This window comes from Octopus bimaculoides, chromosome 26, assembly GCF_046866305.1.
Source record: "Octopus bimaculoides isolate indiv1 chromosome 26, ASM4686630v1, whole genome shotgun sequence".
Lineage (NCBI taxonomy): Eukaryota > Metazoa > Mollusca > Cephalopoda > Octopoda > Octopodidae > Octopus > Octopus bimaculoides.
This window is the reverse complement of record NC_142953.1, coordinates 28,068,783-28,080,662: the sequence shown is the minus strand read 5'-3', so window position 1 is coordinate 28,080,662 and position 11,880 is coordinate 28,068,783. Positions and strand designations below refer to the sequence as shown.

Here is an 11,880-nt window from a genome sequence, read left to right as displayed (position 1 = left end):
AACTCTTGTCTGTTTATTTACCGTGGTGAAGCTGAGTCACCTAACAGAATCGAAGAGAGAGATGTGCCGCGGAGGTTTGGCTTGGTGTACATAGTAAGTCGTGTTGACGCTGGTGGAGATTGATGCTTGGTAGTAGTAATCGTAGAATCGTGTTGGTCATGACGATGATGCTGGATAGTAGTAGTAGACTCTTGTTGCTGATGTGGCGACGGCGGTGGTCATCGTGGCTGGACGAAGCTGCTGAAGTGGTCGCTGGCTGCTGCTGCTGTTGTGTGGTACACGGAACAGTTCTCAAAGAGAAACTGGACCGAGACAAATTTGTGGGGTATGAGTTGATCTATATATAGCGTTAAGAGGGCTCCAAATGCCTTCAGAATTTTACTCTATCACGTGACCTTATTAGGCGCCGTGATTGGTCAGTTTGCGTTCTGGCGGGAACGGTTCGAAGAAGTTGCCGATTCGAATAATGATCAGTCACGTGATGGACAAGGAATGGGTTCTCTACTACGCTCGCATTTATTTATATTTAAATGAGAAGATTGTATGTAATGGCGATAGTAGTTTGTATCTAATGGCGGGAGGTAGTTTCACCACATATATATATACATATATATATATACAAAATTAAGAGGAATGACCACCAAAAGTGGACTCCTATATGGTCATTCCTCTTAATTTTGTATGTAATAAAATTTTAATTTTCGGATTTTTTAAATATGCTAGGCTACTGGTTTTAATTAATATCAATTTCTACCCTCATTATTAAATATACATATATATATATATATATACATATATATATATATATATATATCTATATATATATATATATATATATATATATATATATGAAACGCGGAGTAGATGGAACAGGGACAACTGACGAAGGGTTATACTCTTTATTTTGCATGTCTCGTTTCTTTGTTTGTTTATTTTGCTGTTCGAAAAAAGTTCGTTCTGTTTTCGTCTTTATGTTTTCGTTTCTCATTGTGTTTAACGTTTTTTGTGATGTCCCGTACCCATATATGCATGTATGTATACATATAGATGTAGGTATGTACATATATGCATGGATATATGCATATGTTTATATATTATTTATATATATATATATATATATATATATACAGTAATCCCTTGATTATCACGAGTAATACGTTCCAAAAGCCCCACGATAGGTGAAAAATCCGCGAAGCAGAAACAATACAATACTGTATATTGTTATTATTTTTTTAATTATCTTTATTATTTGTGTATATTTATCTCATTATATGTGCAAAACAGCACCACGGAGGAATCGACCTAAGCTTAAATAATAATCCGCGATAGGTCAATTGCGATATGGCGAGGGAGTACTGTGTATGTGTGTGTGTGTGTGTGTCTGTACGTAACACGCAATCCTACAACGTGTGGGATTTGATTGCAAGACCCACGGGTATCAATGCTCTTCTTATCTAACCGGTTTATATTTAAAATACCTCAGTAATTGAGATCACTTTCTTTATCTCATTAGGAAATCTTCCTGTTTGCACAAAAGGTTTTATATTAACTGAAGGAACGGCGCAAAATAAGAAACTGTACCAGTGAAAAATATGGACTAATGGATTAATCACCTCCCAATAAAATTGGTAACCATGGGCCTAAATAAGAAACACTTCGTTTCACGTTATTCTGCGATGACTTCGACATTCGAGGTGTGACACTCCGTTTACCTGTACAAACAGTGCGAATCGGATGGAGGGTACGAGCTGATTACAGTGCAAACATCTGATCCCTGTCCAAAAAATCAACTGTTCTGTGAGGAGTTCCTCAACTTTCATCTGTCAATAATCTGCAACCTCCCTATTCATATAAACACCATGTCACACTACTTCCCAACATCATTGGGATACTTCGTGGCCCTTGTATACCGCCTAAAGAGAGATGAATACCAACAAGTGCCTTTCAACACGTATCACTATCCGCGGGATAAAAACGCAACAAACCCATGATTAACTTCCTTGGAAATACTAACCCTGGCATTACTGATTTCTACAGGCTATCGGTGTTTGATTAGCGCTTTTACTTTTTTACTTGTTCAGTCATTTGACTGCGTCCATGCTGGAGCACCGCCTTTAGTCGAGCAAATCGACCCCGTGACTTATTATTTGTAAGCGTAGTACTTATCCTACCAGTTACTGTTGCAGAACCGCTAAGTTACGGGGACGTAAACACACCACCATCGGTTGTCAAGTGATACTGGGGGTACAGACACACAAACATATATACACACATACATATATATATAGTTATATACGACGGGCTTCTTTCAGTTTCCGTCTATCAAAATCCACTCACAAGGCTTTAGTCGGCCGGAGGCTATAGTAGAAGACACTTGCCCAAGGTGCCGTACAGTGGGAATGAACCCGGAACCATGTGGTTGGTAAGCAAGCTACTTACCACACAGCCTAGTTGTTCATTAACCCCCCCCCCCCCCCCGCAAAAAAACCCCACCAATCTACTCTACACACCATTCGAGATTCAAGGTCGGCTCAAGGTACGGGCAACTCGGGCAATAGCCCGGGGCGCCTTGTGGGACGCCAAAGTGGGCGAGACAAAAAGAAGGAAATTTCCACAACCGTCAGCTTGTACACGCCGACGTTCAGCTTACCCGGGGCGCCAGCGACCCAAGGGCTGGTCCTGCCTAGACTGCATATGCATACAATTATGGACTGCAGATACAACCAATATGTCTAAATGGAATATATGATCAGAGACAATACTACGTACACAGAATTCTTGATGTGATGTTGACTTAAGTCGTTTTCTTGTTTCAGTATTATAATGTGTAGTTGTACTTGCCACCTCTTCTGCGCAACATCTTTCTGTATGTGTGTCCGATTTATCTATCTATATCTACTAGCAGAAATACCCGGCGTTGCCCGGGTTAAAGTGAATAATGAAATCTAAAAACGCCGTCTAGACTACGCAACCCTCAACTGTTAGTAGCTACGATACCATATTTCTACCCTAATAACTCTCCAATCCATGCCAGCATGGAACATAGACATTAAGTGGAATGCTAGAAGAAAGTTTTCAACTCATATCTATATAAAGTAAATACACGTAATTCAGAAACACGTTTTGTGTGTTTTATTTTGTAACCAAACAAACAGGTACAGATTATAAATCATGAAAGGCCAATTTTGGCGATTCATTTGACAGAGGTAGTAGAGAGACAATGCGATGATAAATCTGAGGTTGGATCTTGAAAGTTTGGATGAATGCTGCCTATCTCTTGTGGTTCCAAATGATGTCATCTGTAGTACAGCGTCGTATTGTCTAATTTTGTTTTGCAAATGTTAGGAATCTTGGTGAGTTGATGATAAGTTGAAAATGTTATAAATATTACTTTATTTGCGTGTAATATGTATGGTTAAAATTTCATCAACATGAAAAATATATGAATTTTCATGGGGGTTATGGCCCTTAAGCATAGAATATAATTTACAAATTTCATAATGATCCATTCAGTACTTTTGACGTATTTTTGGATAATAAAAAATGACTAAAATTTTGGAGTAAATTTTTTCTGTGCAAGTGGTGCTGCCCGTATAGTGGGAAGGTGAGAGGTGAAGTGGATGACAATAGATTTCGCTTGAGAAGGTATTATCTGTTTAATATCTGTTACCATGTTCCATTGCCCCGTATTGATAAGTAAGTTGTGTTTCACTGTGGTGGTAGAGAAATGAGAATGAGATGTAAGTGGACAAAATTTTAGAGATAGCAGTTAAGTGGTGCCATAGTCGTGTGGGGTCCTTGGAACTGTCGTTAGGGTAGGAAGGTTAGAGTTGAATTGGATGACAATATATTTGACTTGACAGGGTAGCATGTGGTTAATGTCTGTTACCATCTTCCGTTATATCGTCGTGAGAAATAATTTGTATTTACCTGCCGTGGTACTTAAATGAGAATGAGATGTATGGGGACAATGTTTTGGAGATTCCGGTTCGAATTGACATCAGTGTTTTTGTTTCATTTTTGACACGTAATACTTAAATAGTGGAAGAGATATAATGTTGCTGTGGACTGGAAGTACGCCATTAGTTAGAAATTGTTTTTGATTAAAACACAATCGGGACGCTAAGTAAGGCATGTGTAAATTTTGAATGAAATTGGTTGTGTAGTTCTCGAGTTTTAGGGATTCACACAGACAGACAGACACACACACACACACACATTCCCAATACATGTAGGATTCCTCACCATACAGGTGACAGGTACAGCTGTAAGATGCATTACGGATCTATAGCAATTGGAAGGGCATGACCCAATTGAAACAACAATGTGTGACGTTTGGAGTAAAGGGAAATGAAAGTGTCGCCTCTGGAGTTTGCAAATGACCACTATACCGATAGGTAACTGGGCAGACAAAATTTACAATCGATAAATGTCTTAGAACAACCAGTCTCTCATCTGGGAAGGCCTTGAGATCAATGTTACCAACTGGGGACTATGTGTGTCGCAGTGATAATAAAAAGACTCAAAGGAGGTCTGCAACGAAATAATTTTACTCAACACTTTGCAAGTGAATCAGTGGAGGCAAAGATGCGTCTCATTTACTTGACAATTTATGCACCACATTGCAGAAATCACAATGTAAGTATATCTGAAAGGGTAGTCTTACACTGTTGTACCGTTGAATTACAAATAATGCTCATCTGTTATGTTCGGGTTAAAATTCCATCAACATCAAAAATATATGAATTTTCATGGGAGTTATGGCCGTTTTCATAAAGATCCGTTCAGTACTTTTGACGTAGTTTTGGATAAGAAAACAAATGACTAATGTGTGTGTTTGTGTGCATGTGTTTGTGTGTGATGGGTGTATATATGTATAGATATCTGTATGCATGTATATATATGTATATATGTGTACATATTACATGTACATCTATATATATATACATCTACACATGTGTATACATATACATGTATGCATATAGATCTATATCTATATATATATCTATACATATACGTGTTCATATACATCTATATGTATACATATACATCTCTCTCTCTTTCTCTCTCTCTGAAAGTATCTGTCATTACAGTATCGAAATGTGATTGTTTCAGTTAGTGGAATAACGTGTACATATACATGTATATGTATACATATACATCTCTTTCTCTCTCTCTGAAAGTATCTCTCATTACAGTATCGAAATGTGATTGTTTCAGTTAGTGGAATAACGTGTACATATACATCTATATGTATACATATACATCTCTTTCTCTCTTTCTCTCTCTCTGAAAGTATCTCTCATTACAGTATCGAAATGTGATTGTTTCAGTTAGTGGAATAGTTTCATTTTTAAAGTGAAAGTATTTGACATGAGTGATTTTGTTTCACTTTTGACACGTAATAGTGGAGGAGATATTATGTTGCCGTGTGCTCGAACTCTGCAACAAGTTAATAATTTTTTTTGACTAAAACACAACTGGAACCCTAAGTAAGGCATGTGTAAAATTTGAATGGAATTGGTTGTGTAGTTCTCGAGTTACTGCTTCTAAGTTATGGGGAAAAAAGTGAAGCTGCACATATAACACATAACTTAGAAGCAGCGTTACAGATGTACCAACATGCACGACTCCATCTAAGAATATTTGAAGAAGGAATTGTATTCCGAAATATCATCGGACTATAGATAACTAAATTGCAACAGGTATACAGTCCATTTTTTGTATTATAGTGCATTCTTGTACCATTCAAAACTTTTTATTTTTATATATATACATATTTATATGAATATACCTGACTATTTTTCTATCTATATACATACATGCATCCATATAACTCGTTCTTTCTCCATATCTAGCTTATTGGTAAAATCGGCAGAATCCGTGCTGTTACCAGTAACAATGATTTAATAGTAAAATTTCCAGCCTACGAGGACAGTTTCATCTTTAATGCAGCCCTTCTTACAACTGTCTAGGTGGGAAGCTATTCAGGTGAGCGAGTTATTATTTCTCATTTGCGTTATTGCTTAAATATTCAGTGTAACGTTTATTCTGACAAACATACGCTAACATATTTACTATAAGCAACTTTTCACGAAGATCCTGACCAAATCAAGCTTATTCCAATTAATTTTCTCCAATAAGATTACTTTGAAAAATTTTAAAAAAGGACTTCTTACCTGATGACACCGACGATTCAGACATATTCTCAATGTTAGAAATGAAGTTGGTGATAAACTGTGTTGAAGGAGTAAGCTTATTTAAGAATTTATGTGATAAATAGTTTAACACGTATTTGCATTAGTTGTTGTTGTAGTTGGCACTCCGTCGCTTACGACGTCGAGGGTTCCAGTTGATCCGATCAACGGAACAGCCTGCTCGTGAAATCAACGTGCAAGTGGCTGAGCACTCCACAGACACGTGTATCCTTAATGTAGTTCTTGGGGATATTCAGCGTGACACAGAGTGTGACAAGGCTGACCCTTTGAATTACAGGCACAACAGAAACAGGAGGTAAGAGTGAGAGAAAGTTGTGGTGGAAGAGTACAGCAGGGTTCGCCACCATCCCCTGCCGGAGCCTCGTGGAGCTTTAGGTGTCTTCGCTCAATAAACACTCACAACGCCCGGTCTGGGAATCGAAACCGCGATCCTATGACCGCGAGTCCGCTGCCCTAACCACTGGGATATTGCGCCTCCACAATTTGCATTAGTACACGGAAGTGAAAGTATGTCATATGGTATTTATGTGATAAATAATTTATCCCATGTATTGACAGTGTCGTTATAAATGTGGCTTGTTCAACTGCTAAAGTTTGTTGTGTCTTTGTCCATTCTCAGTTTGAATTTTGCTACAGTTAACTTAAACTTACATCTTTCTTAAGACTAAGTCTCTGTTTATATTTCTACATCATTCCGAGGTGTGTGTATGTCACTCTTAAAACCGACCCTCATTAAACAGACTTTCTGCTTCTCACACTCTCTGTTAAATTATTTGCACCTCCCTTAAATATATTATTGATACCACACAACACACACCTCTATTTATCTATCTATCTATCTCAATATTCCTGCTCTCTCTGACCTCTTTCTCTCTCTCTAATGTTTATTTTACTTTTTCCTCTTTCAGATTACCCAGCGTTGAAAGTTGAAGACATCCAACAGATAAACATGATTACATATACTTCCCTCCCACCCATCCTCACTCGTTCTCTCCCCCTCTCCCTGAAATATTGACCATGTTTCGTTTATTGAGAATTCATAAATAATTCTTTCTCTATTTCTTCTTCTTCTTTTCCTTCTTCTTCTCCTTTTACTTTTCCTTCTTCTTCTTCTTTTACTTTTCCTTCTTCTTCTTCTTTTACTTTTCCTTCTTCTTCTTCTTTTACTTCTTCTATTTTTCCTTCTTTTACTTTTCCTTCTTCTTTTACTTTTCCTTCTTCTTTTACTTTTCCTTCTTCTTCTACACTCATTCAATAATGATGACGCCGACACAGAAACTTCTTCAATCACCACCTCTCAGCATCAATTATCTCGCCGCCACTTGTATTTATTACGTCCAGACTCACTCTTCTCTCTTCCCCTTCGCCCCCTATTTTGTTTCTTCTTCTGCTTTACTTAAATCTTATAATTCGACAGTTAAATCTGCAGTAAATTGTAATTTTCAACGTTTCAGCTTCAATAAATATCTTTATAACTATACTTCAGTACTGAGTTCTTTCTATTCGTTGTTATTTCTAATTTAGTACGATGAATTCGTTATCAATGCTCTCCTTTCAGTGAAACTCTCTAAATAACTTTTCACATATCAGCTGAAATATGAAACACCTTGGCAACAAAACCTCCAAAACCACACTCATTTTCACTGTAAGTCCTTCTCCAGGTGTAACTCTACAATCTACAACGCATGCTCACAGCAGCCCCTTTCATTCGGATCATATTCGCTACCTTCATCTACTTTACAGAAAGTTTGCTTGGAGACAGAACCTATCTCTTCGCCTTTATTCTTTTATTCCTCACAAAAACCTCATTCGGTAAATCTACTCAACAAATAAAAACGTCCACTCCTTCCCGTCCAGAGGAAGGAAGGTAGCTTGTCGATATTCTTTTTATCGTGGTTCCGTATGGTTTACTTGTTTGTTGAGCACTGTATTCGAAGAGAGATCTACCCATTGGACATGAAGGAACATGTAATCATGTATTCTCTGAAAAATATTATCTCCTCATAAAGAAAGCTCTAAACCAAAGCTTCTCAAATAAGGTGGTACCGTCCCTTGGAAAGTAATGAAATTTTAGTTATGGGTAATTTGGACGAAGGGTAATAAAAGTATTTGTAGAGTTTCTTTTCATCTTTGTCTATTTAAATATTTCCTCAAAAATAAATGAAATGTTATAAACTGCTTCTTAGGGGCAATTACAGCAACAATGACAACATCAGCAATAACAACAAAACGAATAAGTTAATAAACAAAAACCAAATACATACCAGCTATTTTTACAGCCTTCGACTTAAGCCGGGTGGTACTGGGGTAAGCACTCGGTTGTGTTAAACTAGTACACGGAACTAAATTACTCTGATCTGATCTGATATAACTTGTATTTACGTTAAAGACGAAGGTGGCGGGGAGATACACTGAATTGTAGCAAAAATTGGGGTTGTAAAAGTGTTTGAAAAACGAAAAAGTGGGGATAGTTTGAGAAGCAATGTTCTACGTCAAGCGTCCTCTCACGAACACTCCAGGTGCGATAAGAAATATGAAGTGGATGCTTTGTATAATACAGTACTTACAAATAACTGGCGCAGATTGAAAACCAACAGAAATCCTCCGAATCGTTCAGACACGCGAAAAATCGAAGAGAACATTATTACATTTTAAAAGAGGCAGTCACAAAACAGCTAAGACATGGGAGATCACTCTCGTTGAAGTCCAGGGAAGTAACTTTCAACAGAGAGCTCTGAGTTGATCAAGGGTTAATAACGTAGGCAGAACAGCCCGCAAGGGGTCGCTGAGTATATAGAAAAACTCGTTTGGTTTCAAGGGGTGGTGAGGGGGCTTCGAGGTAACATAACTGACTTGCCAAATATTACCAGTAGTAGAAATTATGGTATACATGATAAATCTAGAAAAGGTTATTAAAATAAATTGAGATCTCACCTGTCTCGGGGAAGTCATTAACCTGCAATGAATAAAGTAAATCTACAACTTTTGTCTTTATTCATTTTTTTTACCATTTCACTGTGAAAATATTATACAATCCATTTTTAGAGTAAAATTTATAAATCATCATCCATGTTAAGTTAAACGGAAACTGAAAGAAGCCCGTCGTATATATGTACACACACACACACACACACATATATATATATATATATGTGTGTGTACAAATATATATATATATATATATATATATGTATATATTTATATATATGTGTGTGTGTGTGTTTGTCCCCCCAACATCGCTTGACAACTGATGCTGGTGTGTTCACGTACCCGTACCTTAGCAGTTCGGCAAAGGAGACCGATAGAATAAATACTATGCTTACAAAGAATAAGGCTTGGGGTCGATTAGCTCGACTGAAAAGGTAGTGCTCCAGCATGGCCACAGTCAAATGACTGAAACAAGTAAAAGAGAGTAAAGAGTAATAGATTGTGTGTAGAGCTGCTCAAAATTAGGTTTATGAAGAGGCTAAGGAGGTGTCTTTCTTTTTTTCTTCTATTGCACGACATATGAAACACTACCATCTTCTGAAGAGGGTCTAATTCCTGGTTATAAATCCATGCTTTCACAAAGATTTTCAGAGTTTTGCTGTTGGAACCATTATTCTTGTCCAGGTTCGTCAACACAAACTGAGTTGGTATTTTGCATGGAGTAACACATCTTATCTTCAGCAGCGACTTGAGGCATTGGCATATAACTTTTGCCTTTTTTGTTTCCGAGCATCTTAAACCTGCAATAGACAATACATATGTATATGTATATATATATACATACATACATACATACATACATACACACATACACACACACACAAACACACACATGTGCTAGTGGCATGTAAAAAGAACTGTCCAACCCATGCCAGCATGGAAAACGGACGTTAAACAATGACGATGATGATATATATATATATATTTATATATAGGAGTGGGTGTGTCGTAGGTAACTTGCTTACCAACCACATGGTTCCATGTTCATTCCCACTCTATGGCACCTTGGGCAAGTGTCTTTTACTAAAGCTTCAGGCTGACCAAAGCCTTGTGATTTGGTTGGCCTGAGGCTATAGTAGAAGACAATTGCCCAAGGATTTGTGTGGATTTGGTAGACAGAAACTGAAAGAAGCCCATCGTATATATGTATGTATATATATAAGTATGTGTGTGTGTCTGTGTTTGTCCCCCCAACATCGCTTCACAACCGATGGTGGTGTGTTTACATCCCCATAACTTAGCGGTTCGTCAAAATAGGCCGATAGAATAAATACAAAGCTTCCAAACAATAATCCTGGGGTTGATTTGCTCAACTAAAGGCGGTGACTGAAACAAGTAAAAAAGTAAAAGAGTATATACATACATGCACAAACACACATACATACATACATTAGGTAGGGGGCCCTGAATGGGGTCTCAGGGAGTAGCATCCCTGCCTTCCTGAGCTAGTTTTCCACCACATTTCTTAAAAATCATGGTAGAGGCCTTGGCCTTGGTCTCAGGACCATTCATGTGTAGAAACTGAGGTTGGGGGTAAGCAAGGGAATGCTTCCCGTAGAAAATCCAGCTCCAAAATATGCCACTTGATAGCAAAGGAGAATGGGCACCAGCCAGCCCAGAGGTTGGGTTGGGTTGCACCTGCCAACCTCAGTTGCTATGACATCGAGGTAGATCTGGCCACCCCCGTTAATGGGGATATAACTTGGATTTAAAACACTGGATGATGATGATGACATGTATATATACGCATACACACATGTATGCACACACACACACACACACACACGCACACATTTAAATATAAATATAAATATATATATATATATATATATGGCAATTGAAAGATGAAAGATGCATACATATATATATATATATATATATATATATATATATACAAATAAATGGTTGGCCAAAAGTAAATCAAAACTATTTAATTTCAAGATTAAAACAACAAATTATTTTATATGAGACTTCACTAATAAATAGACAAATGTTGAAAAAAAAACCCTCCCAAAAAAACACAGTCATTTTTACCCACAGTATTCAATTATTAAACATTCATAATTAGAATGAATAAACAAAACTGAATATTAAGCATTTATGGAATTTTGATTCACTGTCCGGTGACTTTTGGCCAACCCTGTATATATATATATATATATATATATATATATATATATATATATATATATATATATACATATACATATATATATATATATATATATATATATATATATATATATATGTATACGTATATATATATATATATATATATATATATATATATATATATATATATATATATATATATATATATATAATCTCCATAAGTTAAATATAGGGTTAAAATCCAAGCTGTGTCCTCTTCAATTACATCCCTTCATTCCAGTATTCCAAATCTGTATGTAAATGTTATATTTATGTGAATACTAAATCCATAAATTTTGAAAATACTGGAAAATATTTTCTGCAGAAGAATTATATATAAAAAAATTGTAATTTGAAAGTTTTTGCTGAATAAAGAACAAAATTTTCCAATTTCTTATTTTGACACACACGTGTGCACATGCACACATGTACACATGAACACACACACACACTCACACACACACATGCATGCACACACATGCATGCACACACACACACATACTCTATCAAGCTTTCCTTTACA

At 36.7% G+C, this 11,880-nt stretch overlaps 1 protein-coding gene across 1 annotated transcript in view; it reads right to left on the bottom strand.

The window, feature by feature from the left end:
- Positions 1 to 9,646: 9,646 nt before the first annotated feature.
- LOC106880589 (uncharacterized) overlaps positions 9,647 to 11,880 on the bottom strand; it is a 32,734-nt gene continuing 30,500 nt past the window's right edge. Inside the window, exon 15 of the mRNA XM_014930593.3 lies at positions 9,647 to 9,946. Coding sequence (XP_014786079.1) covers positions 9,817 to 9,946 — 130 coding nt within the window. The 3' untranslated portion in view covers positions 9,647 to 9,816. The remainder of the gene's footprint in view (positions 9,947 to 11,880) is intronic.